General features: G+C 40.5%; 2 protein-coding genes across 2 annotated transcripts; one reads left to right on the forward strand and one right to left on the reverse strand.

Annotated features, from left to right (window-relative positions):
- Positions 1–6,133: 6,133 nt before the first annotated feature.
- Positions 6,134–11,792, forward strand: LOC140954562 (uncharacterized). Its single transcript, XM_073404612.1, has 6 exons — positions 6,134–8,073; positions 8,136–8,699; positions 8,792–9,115; positions 9,213–9,921; positions 10,216–11,450; positions 11,543–11,792. The coding sequence occupies exons 1-6, from the start codon at positions 6,134–6,136 to the stop codon at positions 11,790–11,792; spliced, it is 5,022 nt and encodes a 1,673-aa protein (XP_073260713.1).
- Positions 11,793–12,091: 299 nt separating this feature from the next.
- LOC140954563 (uncharacterized) lies at positions 12,092–15,196 on the reverse strand. Its single transcript, XM_073404613.1, has 4 exons — positions 14,382–15,196; positions 14,129–14,273; positions 13,867–13,972; positions 12,092–12,939 (listed from the first exon to the last, which is right to left on the reverse strand). The coding sequence occupies exons 1-4, from the start codon at positions 15,194–15,196 to the stop codon at positions 12,092–12,094; spliced, it is 1,914 nt and encodes a 637-aa protein (XP_073260714.1).
- Positions 15,197–17,856: the final 2,660 nt, after the last annotated feature.

The following is a 17,856-nucleotide window of genomic DNA, read 5'->3' on the forward strand; positions in this document are numbered from 1 at the left end:
GAAGAGAATGAACAATTGAATCCACAAGGTTGTGATCATAGCACTGATACTGAGAAAAATTCCACATATGAGGCTTTATTTTTTCCTGATGAACCTGCATCACCATTTAAGTTGCCCCCGTTTACACCATTACTTGTAGAATCATCCACGAATGTTCCTCCTCAGGTAAGTCCTAGGATTAGAGAGTCTAATGAAACATATTATCCTACAGAAAACCCTAATTCTAGATATCCACAAAGGATGAATAAGGGAATTCTGAAAAAACAATAAGAACCTGATCTTACAGTCAAAACCAAATATCCAATTAATAACTATGTGTCCTCTCATAGGTTGACTTGTTCATATGCACTTACTGTTAATCAACTTTCCACAGTTTCTATTCTTAGTAATGTGTAGGATGCATTGCCTAATCAAAGATGGAGAAAGGCAATGAATGAAGAGATGGAGGCTTTACACAAAAATGCTAGGTAGTAACTGGTTCTGCTGCCCAAAGGAATGAAGACAGTTGGATGCAGATGGGTGTTCACTGTGAAACTCAACCCAGATGGTAGTATTGACAGGTATAAAGCTCGACTAGTCGTAAAAGGATATACACAAAGGTATGGGTTAGACTATTAAGATACTTTTGTACCAGTAGCCAATATCAATACTATTCATATTCTTATATCTATAACATCAAATAGAGACTAGCCTCTGCAATAGTTTGATGTTAAGAATGCATTTCTCAATGGTGATCTGGAAGAAGAAGTCTACATGGAACTACCACCTAGAGTTAACAACAACTTAGGCAAAGGTGAAGTTTGCAGACTGAAGAAGTCATTGTATGGAATAAAACAGTCACTTAGAGCATGGTTTGGGAGATTCTTTGCTACAATGAAGGAGTTTGGCTATAAAAAAAGTAACTCCGATCATATTTTGTTTATAAAACATAACGAAGGAAGAGTAATCGCTTTAATTGTATATGTGGATAATATGGTCATGACAGGAGATGATCCACGTGAAATGAAAGCATTACAGAGATATCTAGCTATTAAATTTGAAATAAAGATCTCAGACACCTTAAATATTTTTTGGGAATTGAGGTAGCATGGTCAAGGTAGGGAATATCTCTTTCACATCAAAAATATGTGATAAACCTTCTAACTGAAACTGTAATGCTTAGTTGCAAACCAATAGAAATGCCCATGGAGATGAATCATAAGCTGGAAATTTTTCCAGATCAGGATCCAACAAACAAGGATCGTTACCAGCGATTAGTTGGAAGGCTAATCTACTTATCCCATACCAGACCTGATATAGCATATGCAGTAAGTGTGGTGAGTCAGTTCATGCATGCACCAAGTAAAGAACATATGGAAGCAGTATATCAAATCTTACGGTACTTAAAAGGTTCTCCAGGAAGAGGATTGTTGTTCACAAAAAACAGTATTTCTAACATTGAAGGATATACAGACTCTGATTGGGCAGGAGATCAAACAACCAGAAAATGTACTTCTGGTTATTTTATGTTTGTAGAATGTAATCTTGTCACTTGAAAAAGCAAGAAACAAAAAGTAGTAGTAAGATCAAGTGCTGAAGCTGAATTTCGAGGGATGGCTCATGGTGTATGTGAATTGATATGGATAAGGAATATATTAAGGGATTTAGACATTGAATATACTCAACCTATGAATCTCTTCTGTGATAATAAGGCAGTTGTAGCAATCGCACAAAACCATGTTCAACATGATCACACCAAACATGTTGAGGTTGATCGTCATTTCATCAAGAAGAATCTCGATGGAAGAATCATACAGTTTCCATTTATACAATCTAAGAGTCAACTGGCTGATGTACTCACAAAGACAATTTCAGGAAAGGCATTTCATGATATAATTGACAAGTTGGGCATGATAAACATTTATGCACTAATTTGAGGGGGAGTGTGCGCATGAGCTGTATTAAATCCTAGATTGATTCGTATTTGTATATATATATATAGGAACAAATAACTTTCCTGTTTATCTACTTTGTATTTTTCCTATTCTGTCTTTGAATTGTAACTATATATATTACCTCTTGTGGAGAAGAATAATACGGAATAAGTAATATTACAAAAACCCTATTGTTTACAATCACCCACATTACTAGTGTTTTAGAACAACTTTCTCAGCGACTAGATGCTATGGATGAGCATCAGGCTTGAGAAGAACTTAGATCTCCTAATAAGAGAGGGCATAATCAATTTCATGAGTTGCTTGATGAAAATAACAGGGATGAGGAGGAGAATTTGAAAGATGAAGACTTAGAGAGTTTGAGAAATATCAACCTTAGTTTCAGCATAACAAAGAAGTATTTCACCAAAATCGTGATAGGCATGGTTTGGATTGTCAACCTCTTGATGAACGCACTAAGAGGATGAAGGTAGATATGCTTGACTTTTATAGAAAATTAGAGTCTAATGCTTTTGAGGATTGGTTAACATCCACTGAAGATTATTTTGAATTGTTTGCTATAGTGGAGGGTTGAAATGTATCATAATAAAATTGAAGGGGCATGAACAAGCTTAGTGGGAAAGTGTAGAAGAACAATAACACCATACTTGGCATCCATCAATTTCTAACTAGGAGGAGATGAAAGAAAAGGTGAAGGAAAAATATTTTCCTATTGATTATGGGCAAATAATGTTTGGAGAAATGTTACAACTAAGGCAAGGACCTTTAATTATGGATCAATACACAGATTGTTTCCATGAGTTGACTCTCTGTAGCAGGTTTATGGAAACCAAACAAATAAAAATTGGCTCAATACTGCAATGGATTGCGTAGTGATTTGCATAAGGAAACATTGATTACATTGTTAATCAATGTAGAAGAAGCATATCAACTAGTGTCGCGTATAGAGAAACAATTAGGGGTGTCATAAGCCAAGAAGTTCATCATATTGCTTTTTACAGTGAAAAGCTTAATGAAACTTGTTTGAAGTATTCGACATATGACATGAAGTTTTAGAAGAATTAATGCTTTCTTATTTAGTTTTCGTCATACAACAGGTATATATATACAGCTGTACACTTTCCTAACAGAATAAGGAAAGACTAATTACTTCTTAAACTAGGAAACTAAATATTATATGAATCCCGCAAATTGTAGGAGTCCTAATACAAGTTAACATTCCCCCTCAAGTTGGTGCATAGATGTCGCACATGCCCAACTTGTCTAGAAACCTGGAGAACTTGTTACTAGAAACCGCCTTAGTAAGAATATCTACTACTTGGTCATCCGTTCCTATGGGAGGCACCTCAATTACTTTGTTATCTAGCTTTTCTTTAATAAAGAACCGATCAACCTCTACATGCTTGGTCCTATCATGTTGCACTGGATTATGAGCAATATCACGAGCAGCTTTATTGTCACAAAATAACTTCATCGGTTGGTTGTGGTTGACCCCCACATCTTGTAATAGAAACTTAAGCCATAAGAGTTCACAGATACTGAGTGCCATGCCTCTAAATTCAGCTTCTGTGTTTGATCTTGACACAACATTTTGCTTCTTACTTCTTCACGTTACTAGATTTCCTCCAACAAAGGTAAAATACGTGGATGTCGAACGCCTATCATCTGTGGATCCGGCCCAGTCAGCATCAGTATAGCACTCAATTTTGAAATGCCTATTTTTTTGAAATAAAACTCCTTTAACAGGGCTTCCTTTCAAGTAACTCAATATTCTCATGATTGCACTCATATGTTGTTCTCCCAGATTGTGCATATATTGACTAATTATGCTCAAGGCATGAGTCGAATCCGGTCTAGTGTGACCCAAGTACATCAATCTTGCTATTAACTGTTGATACATCCTTTTATCAATCGATCCTCTGGTCTGATCAATACCCAACTTCATTCCTTCAGCCAACGGAGTGGATACCGGTTTGCACGCTGTTATACCGATTTCTTCTAATAGGTCAAGAACATACTTTCTTTGTGATAGAAATATCTCGGACTTGCTCCTCAACACTTCAATCCTAAGAAAATATTTTAAAGAACCAAGATCTTTCATTTCAAATTTTATGGACAAATAGTTTTTCAAAGCTGCTTGCTCAGTAGGATCGTTACCAGTAACTACCATATCATCCGCATATACAATGAGAGCTGTAACCTTTCCATCCCGGTGTTTCAGGAATAACGTGTGATCCCAATTACTTTGTCTATACCCGAATGCTCTCATTGATTTGGTAAACCTACCAAACCAGGCTCGTGGAGATTGTTTCAACCCATACAATGATTTCTTAAGTCTACATACCTTGTGTTTCTGTATGTCCAGATCACTCCATCCTGGTGGAAGGTCTATGTAAATCTCCTCAGTTAAATCTCCATGAAGGAATGCATTTTTTACATCAAATTGTTGCAAAGGCCAATCTAGATTTGCTGCTAAGGACAGTAGAACAGGAACTGTGTTGATTTTTGCCACTAGTGCAAATGTATCAGTGTAGTCAATGCCATATTTCTGTGTATATCCCTTTGCTACCAATCTTGCCTTAAAGCGATCTACTATTCCATCTGTTTTGTATTTAATTGTATAGACCCATTTGCATCCCACAGATTTCTTTCCAGCTGGTAAGTTAGTTATTTCCCAGGTAGCATTCTTCTTCAATGATCTCAATTCTTCATTCATTACATCTTTCTAGCGGGAATCTGCTAAGGCTTCCTACACACTGTTAGGAATAGATACAGTAGATAATTGATATACAAATGACTTATTTGATTCTGACAGGTGACCGGTTGACACATAATTGTTTAATGGGTATTTCACTTTTGAATCAGAATTTGGCTCACTCATGGAATACTTGTGTTTACACTTAAGATCTGCCTTGTAAATAGGTTTGGGAATATAGAGTTTTACAGAAAAGACAAATCTTTATTAACAATGCATCCTATATTTATAGGATTGAAGAAGTGCAGTCTGTATAGGACTATACAACGTAGGATTAAGATGAGAGTTGTGCAGGTGATAGGATATAGCTATTCTAGGGATAGAATCAAATCTGTTATAGCTGATATAGTGATAGAGTTCAATGTAGTTACAACTACGTGATTTCCTTTACACGCCCCCGCAAGATAGGCGTTCCATCAGTCAAGCCTATCTTGGAGCACAATGTTTGAAATTTCTGACGAGACAAAGCTTTGGTGAGGAGATCTGCAAGCTGGTCGTGAGTGCTGACATGAGATACCTGGAGCATTCCTTTGGAAACCAGATCACAGACAAAGTGAAGATCAATTGCAATGTGTTTCATCCGTGAGTGTAGTACAGGATTAAGACTTAATTGAGTAGCACCAATATTATCACAAAATAAGGTTGGAGGTTTGGTTACTGGAATACCAAGTTCACGAAGTAAAGAACGGATCCAAATAATTTCTGAAGTGGCAGAGGCAAGAGCCCGATACTCTGCCTCAATGGAAGAGCGTGCAACTGCACGTTGTTTTCCGTGTACTCCAGGAAATGGGACAGTCTCCTAGAAAGATAAGGTAGGCAGATGTGGAAACTCTGGTATCTTTATCACCTGCCCAATCTGCATCGGAGAACCCTTGAAGAGTGAGATCAGTGGTGCGCTTGAGTAGAAGTCCATGATGAAGAGTACCTTTTAGGTAACGCAGAACTCGTTTGGCAGCAATCCAATGAAGCTGAGATGGTTTTTGCAGAAATTGAGCCAGCTTATTGAAAGTACATGAGATATCAGGCCGAGTTAGAGAAAGGTATTGGAGAGATCCTATAACCTGACGATAAGCAGTAGGATCAACAGAAGAAGATCCATCATTGAGTTGTAGACAATCCTTAGTAGCAAGAGGGGTATTTACAGTCTTGGCACCATCCATCTTGGTGCGTGTCAGGAGATCACAAATATATTTGTGTTGCGACAGAAATAACCCTTGTTTGACAGAGAACGCTTCAACCCCAAGAAAATAATGCAATGAGCCAAGGTCCTTCAATGAAAAACGGGTGCTGAGGTGCTTGATAATTTGAGACATGGATGCAGAATCACTTCCAGTGATTAAAAGATCATCAACATAAACCAGAAGGAATAGTGTAACTCCATCACATGTGTAAATAAATAAAGAAGAGTCGGGGTGTCGATCTGTTGGATGTTGATCTCCTGAATATGGCCAACAAAAAGAAGAAATTTGGGTCCCACAGATTGCAGACCAAACAACAAGCTTCTCAGTTAATTAATGATAGATCTGTTTTGGCATTAGCGACTCCTCCTCTTCCTCACACTGTTCATGTCATTGTTCCCCCAAATTTAAATCCACCCCACATATCACCTGCGCCTGTTGTCGTACCTACTTCTGTTCCAGTCCAGGTCTCTCCTAATCATGGTGAGCATTCGCCTAGCATCAATCATATCTTTGAAGATGATTACTCTGATGACGAGGAGATTGAAGAGGAAGCGGACTTAGGGTTTTATCGGGAGGATTATGTGAATGGATCCAAATTCTTCACCTCTTCACCATTGGCAGCCAGAACCAGCACTCCACCTGTAGGATCTCAATTCATCCCTATTGAATGTCCCACAAACATCATTCCATCTCCAGCTGCTTTCCCTGTGGATGTCAAGTCTCCTACAGCTGTTCCCCAGCCAAGTGCCACATCCCTTCCAGTTGCTTCTTCTTTGTGTGTCGTGTCAGCTCCAGTGACATCATCTGGATGTGCCATGCCAGCTCACGATCCAGCCCCTGGAAGTGCCATGTCAGTCCCTATTGTTCCAATACGGGGGACTTCTCCTTCAGCCAATCCAGTAAGGGAAATTCCTAATTCCTCTGAGCCTCCATTTAATCCTTGGTGTAATCTTTTTGTCAATAATCGTAATACTGTGAGTTGTCCTAGACTCATTCACTATTCTGCATTCACGGATACTACTGGATGTAACTTAGTTGATGATGATATTGATACCAAATGTGAATTGTGGAAGTTGTGTCTTGTGGGTTATATTGCTGGACGTAACACTGGCTTTAAAGCATTGCAGAATCTTATTGATAACACATGGAAATGTAAAGCATCCTTGACTATACATGAATCTGGATGGCTGATTTTTAAATTTGTTAATGAAGAGGATAAACTGAATGTGCTATCTGGTGGCCCGTATTTAGTTTTTGGAAGGCCTCTGATTCTCAGGGCCATGCCTGAATATTTTGATTTTTCACCTTCTGATATGTACACTATCCCTGTCTGGGTTAAATTCCCTAATCTCCCACTTAAATGCTGGTCTATTAAATGCCTATCTAAAATCGCCAGTGTTCTAGGCAAACCTGTTCAGAGTGATATGCTTACTGCATCTATGGCAAGGCTTTCGTATGCGAGGGTGTTGGTGGAAGTTAATTTACTTTCTGACTTGCCATATTCCATTGCGGTTACCTTACCGAATGGTAGCATACTACATCAGCAAGTTGTATACGAGACATTGCCAAGATTCTGCAAGCATTGTCAGAAGCTGGGTCACCTTACTTCAAGTTGCACTAAATACCAGCCTTCTAATGTTCCCAGCAAACCACGGGCTAAGGAATCAGCTGCTCCTGATCCAAATATTACCAAAGGCAGGGATACTGTTTTTAATCGGTTGGGACCTCAAGGAGGCACTTCTGTAGCTGGATGTTCAGAAGCCAACCAGCCTGCTAATTGCGGGCCTAATCCGATGCCAGTAGTGGATGAGATTGTAGCTGGATGTTCAGAAGCCAATCAGCCTGCTAATTGCGGGCCTAATCCGGTGCCAATAGTGGATGAGATTGTCCCTGCAAATGGAACTACATTGCCTAACAATGGGGGTTGGGAGCTGGTCAGGAGGAAAAAAGCAAGGAGTAAATCTTCCCAATCAAGGATTTCATCCGGGTCCACTCATGCTACACCTCGGGTAGGCCAGGAGAATTCTCATATTTCTCCGCCTCCTTCAATTGCCTCTGTAGATGTAGCTGGTCATAGGGCTGATAAGGGGAAGTCGGTTGTTATGCCTATTGCAACAGGACAACTTGCATCTCATCCACTTGACATTCCCATAAGGAGAAAGTCTCTGCCTCACACCAATGATGATCCTGGCAGGGGCGAGGGGTTGCCTGCCCCCTTCCCTCCTTTATGTTAATTCAAAGTTGGAATGTCAGAGGGTTGAACAGCCCTCTGAAGCAGCATGAGGTTGTCAGTCTCATGCGGAAAAAGAAATTAGATGTTTATGGTCTTTTGGAGACTAAATTGGTGCCATCTAAAGTGTCTTCGATGCAGCAATTCAGGCTGAAAAAATGGAAATTCGTTTCCAATGCGGCAGCGGCTTCAACTGCTAGAATTGTGGTCTTCTGGAATCCGGCAACTGTCAATGTTGAATTGCTTGATTTTTTAGCTCAAGGCCTTCATGTTCTCATTTATAGTTTGGTCCATCAGTTCAAACTTTATGCTTCCTTTGTTTACGGTTTCAACACAGTTATCGCTAGGAGAATTCTTTGGGACGACTTGAGGAGCTGGAGTCCTACTTCACCTTGGCTCATTCTCGGTGACTTTAATTCTCTTTTTTCTCAAGCCAACAAGCATGATGGGGAACCTGTGTCCAATTATGAGACTTCTGATTTCAGACAATGCTGCTCTGATCTTGGTCTAACAGATTTAAACTACTCCGGGTGCCACTACACATGGTCCAATGGTAGAGTTTGGAGCAAATTGGATCGTGTCCTTGTCAATCCCCTTTGGTCTCTTGCTAATATATATCAGTCCATGTTCAATTCGATAATCCTGGGGCTTTTTCCGATCATTCTCCTGCCACGGTTGCTTTCTTTACTAGGCAATCGATGGGTAAGCAAAGCTTCAAATTCTTTAATATGTGGGCTAACCATGCTACTTTCTTAGATCTGGTTGCAGCTCATTGGCCTTATAGAGTCTACGGATCCCCCATGTTCATCCTTTGCAAGCGGCTCAAAAATCTCAAGAGACCTTTGAGAGATCTCAATAAACTGCATTTCAGTCACATCTCCGAGAGGGTAGCGCGAGCCGAGGCTACTCTAGATTCACACCAAACCATTCTCTCTCAGGACCGTGACAATATTCATCTTCAAGCAGTAGACAAGCAACTTCGGCAGGGTCTCCTTCGTCTCAAAGAAGCTGAAAGGCTATTCTTTTCCCAAAAGCTTAAATGCAATTTTCTCAAAGAGTGTGACAAAGGATCTTCATTCTTTCATTCCCTCATGAATCGGAAACATAGGCAGTCTTTGTATTCCTACAATTCAGAGGCATGATGGTACTATCACCACGTCCATTGATGAGGCTGGGGCCACTTTTGTTGACTTCTACATGCAGCTCCTTGGCTCTCCAAAGGAAATTCTTCCACTTGATTCCAACGTTGTCCAGCATGGCCCGATCCTGGATGAAGCTTCGCATGCCTCACTTCTGGCTCCTATTACCGAATTGGAAATCAAGAATGCCTTATTTGCTATAGATGACACCAAAGCCCCGGGGCCTGATGGCTTCTCTGCTTGTTTTTTCAAAAAGGCCTGGAATGTTATTGGTGGGGACTTCTGCGCTGCTGTGAGTGATTTCTTTGTGTCTGGTGCCCTCCTCAAGAAAATTAATCATTCCATCATTACTCTTATTCCTAAATCATCCAACGCCAAGTTAGCTTCAGATTTTCGGCCGATTTCATGCTGCAATGTGATATATAAGGTGATTGCCAAGATTTTAGCAATGCGATTATCCCATGCTCTTGTGCCTATTATAAGCCCATTGCAGAATGCCTTTCTCGGAGGTCGGCTGATGGCTGACAATATCCATCTTGTTCAAGAGCTGCTCAGAAACTATGAACGAAAAAGAGCTTCGCCTCAGTGTCTCATGAAGATAGACTTCAGAAAAGCCTTTGACTTTGTTCAATGGCCTTTCCTTCACCAACTTCTGTTGTTGCTTGGGTTTCCAAACCGTTTCGTACACTTGTTAATGCAATGTGTCGAAACCGTGTCTTATTCAGTGGCGGTCAATGGCAATATCTATGGATTTTTTCCTGGAATGAATGGTATTAGACAAGGAGATCATTTATCCCCCTATCTTTTTATTGTTTGCATGGAATATTTCTCCAGGATGCTCCAAATTGCAACTCTCTCTCCTGGTTTCTGATTTCATCCGAAATGTGACACGTTGGGCATTTGTCATCTTGCATTTGTTGATGATGTTATCCTGCTTTCCCGGGGAGATCATCATTCTGTATCCACCTTGTTTCAGCAATTGCATATCTTTGGGAGGACTTCGGGGCTGGAAATTAATGCATCCAAATCATCAATTTTTTTCGGAGGTGTTCCAGATAGTGTAAGGCAGCTTATTCTTTCAGACACGGGATTTGCTGAAGGGTCCTTTCCTTTCCGATATCTAGGCGTCCCCCTCAGTCCTCACAGACTTCTAGCCAGCCAGTATTCTCCTCTCATCCATACACTTGACTCTGCTATTCAAAGCTGGATGGGCAAGCATCTCAGTTATGCAGGGAGGCTAGAGCTGCTCAAGTCTGTTTTATATGGCATTATTCAATTCTGGCTGAACATTTTCCCGGTTCCGGAAACTGTTATTAAGCAACTCATTTGTCTTTGCCGCAATTTCTTGTGGTCTGGCTCTGTCTCCAGGAGCAAATCTGCATTGGTTGCTTGGTGCACCGTTTGTCTTCCTAAGGATGAAGGTGGCTTGGGTTTCTTTGATCTCAGAGCTAGAAATAACAGTTTTCTAGCTAAACACATCTGGAATATTCACCTTAAGGCTGATTCAATTTGGATTCAATGGATCCATCATTACTATATACGTTCCCAATCTTTTTGGGACACTGAAGCTCACCCGAATTCCTCTCCTTTGTGGAAATCAATTATCAACTTTCGGGACAAGCTCGTTGAAATGAGAGGTGGCCAGTCCCAAGTTCTCTCCTTGATGGAAAACTGGTGCAGCTTTACTGGATCTTTCACAGCCAATGCTTATGAATTCTTGCGGCTTAAAAGCAATCCTGTGTACTGGAGGCATATAGTCTGGGAGCCGTGGTCTATGCCAAGACATAGTTTTACTCTATGGCTGGCAGCATTGGGAAGACTTCAAACCAAAGACAGACTTCATTTCCTCCAAACGGATTTGACATGCGTTTTCTGCCAGGATGAAGAGGAGTCACACAATCACCTCTTCTTCAGCTGCCCTTGGATATCCTCTCTTTGGCAAAAGATTAGGAATTGGTTGCACATAACAAGACGCATGTCTTCTTTAAGTAGTGCCATTCGGGGACTGAGTCGAGTTGGAAATAATGCTCATGGCAGAATGAGGCGGGCATCACTTGGTATTCTTGTTTACATTATCTGGGAGGAGAGGAAGAAACGATTATTTGATTGCAAAAGCATTTCTCTCCCTTCTTTATTCCGCAAGTTTCAGACCCTGTTCTTCTTGGTGTTCCATTTCCATGAACAGGATCACTCATCTCTCCATGTTGGCTTGTAACCTGTTGTGTGAGATTGTTGTCGTGCATGGAGGGGTCTCCCCTGTCGTGCTGCTGCTTGTGGAACTGGCTTTGGTTGATCCTCTTTAGGATTGTTGGGGGCTTCGTCCGGGGGCAGCTGGAATCTCTGCATGGTCTCGCAAAGTTTAGCTTGTCTCCTGATTGGTTGGTGCTTAGCTTTAGGCCTTTTTCCACGTGGGCCTTTATTCAAGTGGCAGGTTTTCCCATTGGTTCTGCTTTTGGCTGGATTCTCTGCATGGCTTGTATAGCTTTTTCTTGTGCTGAGCGGCTTGGCTGTTCTTGGCCTAAGCTTGCTGGTTCTTTGCTCCAGGTTCCTTAGCCGTTGGTGACTCATCAGCTTCCGGCTTGTTGCTTCATATCAACTGGATTGCTGTTTTATTTCGTGGAAGCTCAGCTTCTGTTCTGGTCTTTCAGCTCTGCTTGATTTGTCTCTCTTTTTGTTTGGTTGGGAACATTGTATTTTTGAGTTCCTCTCTTAGGCCTTAGTCTGCTGATTTATTTTTCCAATGGTTTGTTGTTTTGCTCTATGAGGGAGTCTGTTCCCTTTTATGATGTCTTTTTTGTTCTGCTGGTTTCCAGCTTGTATCGCAAGCTTGGCTTGCTCTTTTTTGATCTATATTATTTCTTACATTTGATAAAAAAAAATAAAAATAAAGAAGAGTCGGACTTGGACTGCTGAAATCCCAACTGAAGAAGAGAAGTGCGCAGTTCTTGGTACCAAGCACGTGGGGCTTGTTTTAAGCCATAGAGAGACTTCTTTAACCGGCAAATATGAGAGGGCAGAGTGGAATCAATGAAACCTGGAGGCTGAACCATAAATATAGTCTCTTGTAGTTGGCCATGCAAAAATGCATTATTCACGTCAAGTTGTTGAAGTGGCCACTTGTTGTTAACAGCAATAGAGAGAACTGTTCGAATGGTCACTGATTTCACAACAGGGCTGAAGGTTTCAGTATAGTCAAAACCATGTTGTTGATGAAACCCCTTTGCAACCAGTCGTGCTTTGTAGCGAGATATACTGCCATCAGAGTTACGTTTGATTCGAAAGACCCATTTGCATCCGATAGGTTTTATGGTGGAGCTAGGTGGAAAAAGCTCCCATGTGCCGTGTTTAACCAAGGCAGTAAACTCCTCAGACTTGGCATTGCGCCACTTTGGATCCTGTAATGCTTGAGACACACAGGTTGGCTCTGTAGGTGAAGGAAGAGGATATTTGGTGGCAAGGTAAAGGTGTTTAGGTTTATGAATATTATTCATAGATCTGGTGGTCATGGGATGTGTACGAATGGATTGTTGTGAGGCTGCAGGACTGATATGTGGATGGATGTCTGTAGATGGAGGTTGTGGTGGTGGAGGAGAAGGTAAGGTTGAAACAGTAGGAGAACTAGTCAGCACGGTGGTTGTTGAGGATGGTGGCAATCCAATGGAAGGCACTGCTGGTATATGAAGATCTTGTGCTTTAACACCTGAAATTGACAGAGAAGGCATAATGACAGGGGCAAAAGTCGAAAAGGGAAAGTGACTTTCATCAAAAACCACATGGCGAGACAAGTAAATGCGTGAGGAATTAAGATCCATACATTTATAAGCACTCTGAGTGGTTGAGTAACCGAGAAACAGACAAGGTATGGATTTGGATTGTAGCTTACTTGTTGTGTAAGGTTTTAACCATGGATAACATTGACAACCAAAGATGTGCATTTCTGTATAATTAGGTAATCGACCAAATAGACACTCAAATGGACTTTGATTTTGTAAAACAGAAGATGGCATGCGATTTATCAAGTAAACCGCTGTTTGAAAAGCATAAGACCAATAGGATGGAGAGAGATGTGCTTGACTTAATAGAGTTAATCCTGTTTCAACAATATGACGATGACGTCGTTCACTGGTGCCATTTTGTTGAGGGGTATGGGGAGCTGTAGTGAGCCAACTAATGGAATTAGAAGAGAGATAGTTGCGAAGAGCATAATATTCTCCCCCATTATCAGAGTATAAATGCTTGATTTGAAAACCAAATTGTTTTTCAAGCAAACCTTTTAATTGACAAAAAATGGAGCGAACATCACTTTTTCGCTGAATTGGAAATAGCCAACAATATTTGGTAAAATGATCAATAAATAGTACATAAAAACGAAATCCATCAATTGATGTTGAAGAAGCAGGTCCCCAAAGATCTGTATAGATGTATTCAAGAGGATGAGTACTGGTAAGAGATGTAGAAGAAAAAGGTAATTTATGACTTTTATTGCATTGACAAGCAGAACAAAGTGATGGTAAGGAAGGACAAGACCTGACAACAGGAAGAGAAAAACGACGAATAATAAAATCAACAATTTTATTTGACGGATGCCCAAGTCGTTTATGCCATTTGTTAGATGTTGTTCGTTCACCCACAAGTGCTAAAGCAGAAGATTTGATTGCAGCAGAGGGCATTGGCATTGGATAAACACCATCCTGACATTTACCGCGAAGAATAGTCACCCCCGTGCTCCGATCCTTCACAAGAAAATAAAATGGATGAAACTCAATAGAAGCATTATTGGAACGAGTGAAATTATGAACAGAAATCAAATTCTGATGAATATTAGGAACACAAAGAATATCTGTAAGTTTAAAAGATTTTGAGGGAGAGGGAAGAGTCATAGAGCCAACATGGGTGACTTGCAAACTTGAACCATCTCCAATGACAACTTGATCAGTGCCATCATACTCTGAGTGAATAGACAAATTAGCAAGATCAGAGGTAATGTTGTGAGAAGCAGCTGAATCCATAAGCCATTTTTTGTCTTTGGTCCCACTAGAGGATGCACAATTCACAGACTTATTACTGGAGACCACACGACAGGTCTTTGCTGAGTGACCGACTTTGTCACATAATTGACAAATTATTTAAGGCTTACCAAACCATTCTTGACGATTCTGCTGATTATGGTTGGTGCGGTTTTGTCCGGAGAAACCATTGTTAGAACGTTGGTTGCGATAAAACTTGGAGTGCACTGGACGACGTTGAGTGTTGTTTCCAGTAGCAAGAGTGATAAAATGTGAAGCTTCAATACATTTTAGATAGCTTTCATGGGAAACCAACAGATCATGAAGTTCTTCAAAGGTGAGAGAAGACTCACGATTTCGAATGAGTGCTGCAATGTCACGAAATTCAGATCCAAGACCATTTAGAGCATAGAGAGTTATGTCATCTACTGAGATTGGGGAGTCAATCATGGCAAGTTCATCAATAATAACTTTGATGGTATGAAGATAATCTAAGACTGAGCGAGACTCTATCTGAATGAGAGTTAAATTTTCCTTAAGTTGCATAACACAAGAACGTGAACGATTGGCATACAATCGTTGTAATTTAGACCATGCATCATGAGCAGTAGAGGAAGCAGCTATGAGAGGCATAACTGATTCAGAAACAGATGCAAGAATGGCATGAAGTATCAGCTTGTCTTGCCTCAGCCAACACAAAAAGGCTGGATTAGGAGCATTTACAGAGGTTGAGCCATCAGGGGAGATGTTTAGTGGAAGCGTTGATGATGGGCATATAGTAGTGCCATCAATATAACCCTGAAGATCATAGCCCATAAGCAAGGATGTCAGCTGAGCACGCCATAACGGAAAATTGGTGAAGGTCAATTTCAAAGGTAATTGAGAGCCAGCATTGAAGGCAACAAGAGTAGTCTCATTATTGATAAAAACTGACTCAGGTGATGTAGACATTTTGAAAGAAAATCTCGTTAGAGGAAGAAGCTCTGATACCATATAGAGTTTTACAGAAAAGACAAATCTTTATTAACAATTCATCCTATATTTATAGGATTGAAGAAGTGCAGTCTGTATAGGACTATACAACGTAGGATTAAGATGAGAGTTGTGCAGGTGATAGGATATAGCTATTCTAGGGATAGAATCAAATCTGTTACAGCTGATATAGTGATAGAGTTCAATGTAGTTACAACTACGTGATTTCTTTTACAGGGAATACCTCGATTAATATGTTCTGGAAGGCGACGGGGTGGAATTGCATCCGGTGTGATAGACGATTGGTTATGATAATTAACAGAGGATGAGTTCATACTTGGATCAGGTATACCATCGGAAGGAAAATCCCCTGATAATTGCTGCAGTTATTGCTCAGTTCTATTGTAAGTAGTAGGCTGCAACTCATTATCAAGCCCCAACCTCGTGGGGCCAGTGGACTGTTCTTCCCCCAGGAATGTTTGTTGCTCCTCAATGATCTTTTTAGTAGCTTGATCACCATAACATGTGGACTGCTGCTCTTCTCCAGGTACTGTGTACTCCGGGTGTGATGACTGCACTGGTTGCTCTTCGTGTAGCTCGTTTCTAGCCACAGGAGAGTAATCAAATGTCAAAACTTCAGTATTATCTCGAGTCAAAACTTCACTACTTCGGTACTTCTCTTGAAGTGAGGACGTGGAGGGTCTAAAAAACATGTCATTCTTATGAAAATTCACATCCTGTGTAATAAACATTCTTTTACTCGCAGGATGATAACAACAATATCCTTTCTGGGTAGTAGCATGGCCTAAAAAAACACAACGAATGGCGCAAGGCTCAAGTTTATTATGTCATTGAGGAGGATGCAGGTGAACAAAAGCAACACACCCCACAACTCGTGGGAGAAGATTGGGAGTCGATGGACTGCTAATCTGAAATGTGAGAGCCTGAAATGGTGTATGAAAGTTGATAGTATGAGAAGGAAGACGATTAATAAGATAAGTTGCGGATGTAAGTGCCTCTCCCTAATACTGTAGAGGCAGATGTGCTACAATGAGTGAAGCACGAACCATTTCTAACAGATGTCTATTTTTTCATTCAGCAACCCCATTTTGTTAAGAAGTATACGAGCACGTAGTTTGATGAACAATACCATGCAGTTCCAGAAAGGAATGAAGTTCTAAATTAACATATTCACCACCATTATCACTTCTAAGAACTTGGATCTTGTTGTTGTATTGCACTATAATCATTTGTGAAACCTCTGAATGGTCGGCCTGATTTTGGTTTTTCATTTCAACAAAGTGACCCAAGTCATTGTAGTTCAATCGTCAATAAAAGTAACAAACCAATGAGCACCACCAAGAGTAGCTATTTTTGACGGTCCCCATACATCAGAATGCACAATCATAAAAGGAATGGTACTTTTACTGAAACTTGGAGGAAAAGAGGTTCGATGGCTCTTAGCCATTTCACAAACATCACACTTAAATTAGGAAACATCAGTCTTGACAAACAAACTAGGAAATAACTTGTGTAGATAATCGAAGGAAGCATGCCCAATACGTTTGTGCCACATCCAGATATCCGACACTTTATTAGTATTCCTTTGAGACCCATAACTAGAAAGAGCTTGAGTCAGCAAGCTAGAATTGCTGGTGGTCAGTTCCAAGTAATAAAGTTTTCCTCTTCTAATATCATAACCAATAATCTTCTGTGTCCGGATATCCTTAAAAACACAAAAATAGGGCCAAAAAATAACCAAACAATGTAAGGTAAAGGTTATTTGAGCAATAGACAACAAATTATAGTTTAAGGAGGGAACCATATGAACAGTGTCAAGTTTCATTGTATCAGTAAGGGAAATAGTGCCTTCCCCAATAACAGGGATAGCATTACCATTAGCAACATTGACCTCGGTATGGGCTGATGTTTTTAGTGATAGAATCTGTCTAGAATCGCAAGTCATATGTTCAGTAGCTCCAGAATCAATTATCCATGTATTATTCATAACAGAAGTAAAAGTACTTAGGGCCTTACCATCTCTACCTGTTATAGCAACCATGGCAAATGCCTTGTCTGCTATCTCGTCTGAATCATTCTTGGTTTCTACAATAGAGGCTCGTGACTTATTGCACCGAGGATCACGAGTTTTATCCCAATTCTTAGGATATCCAATCAACTCAAAATAGTGACTCTTAGAGTGTCCTGGCAGGCCACAATGTGGGCATTTTCCTTGGGGACGATCCCAGCTTGGCTGGCTAGGTCAAGTTTGTCCTGGCCGATTTTGTGATCCTTCTCGGTTCAACCCAGAGGATGATCCACGGGTTTTTGCTGCCATGGCAGCAGGTTCACTCTTGTCAACCTCCATCTTCATTGCTTCCTTCCTATCAGCTTCACGATGAACATATGCAAAAGAAGCCTGAAGGCCAAGTGGGGGATCCTTCCGTAGCACTTCTCCACATACCTGATCAAACCTGTCATCAAGACCACCAATAAATATATAGACTTGTTGTCTCTCAGTGGATTTCTAAAATATCTTGATGTCTTTTTCACACTCCATGGATACTCTATTAAAGTGATCCAATTCTTGGAAAATCTCTGTTAGCTCCCCAAAATAGGTTGCCAAAGGTCGACTGTTA

This window comes from Populus alba, chromosome 14 (assembly GCF_005239225.2).
Source record: "Populus alba chromosome 14, ASM523922v2, whole genome shotgun sequence".
NCBI classification, from domain to species: domain Eukaryota; kingdom Viridiplantae; phylum Streptophyta; class Magnoliopsida; order Malpighiales; family Salicaceae; genus Populus; species Populus alba.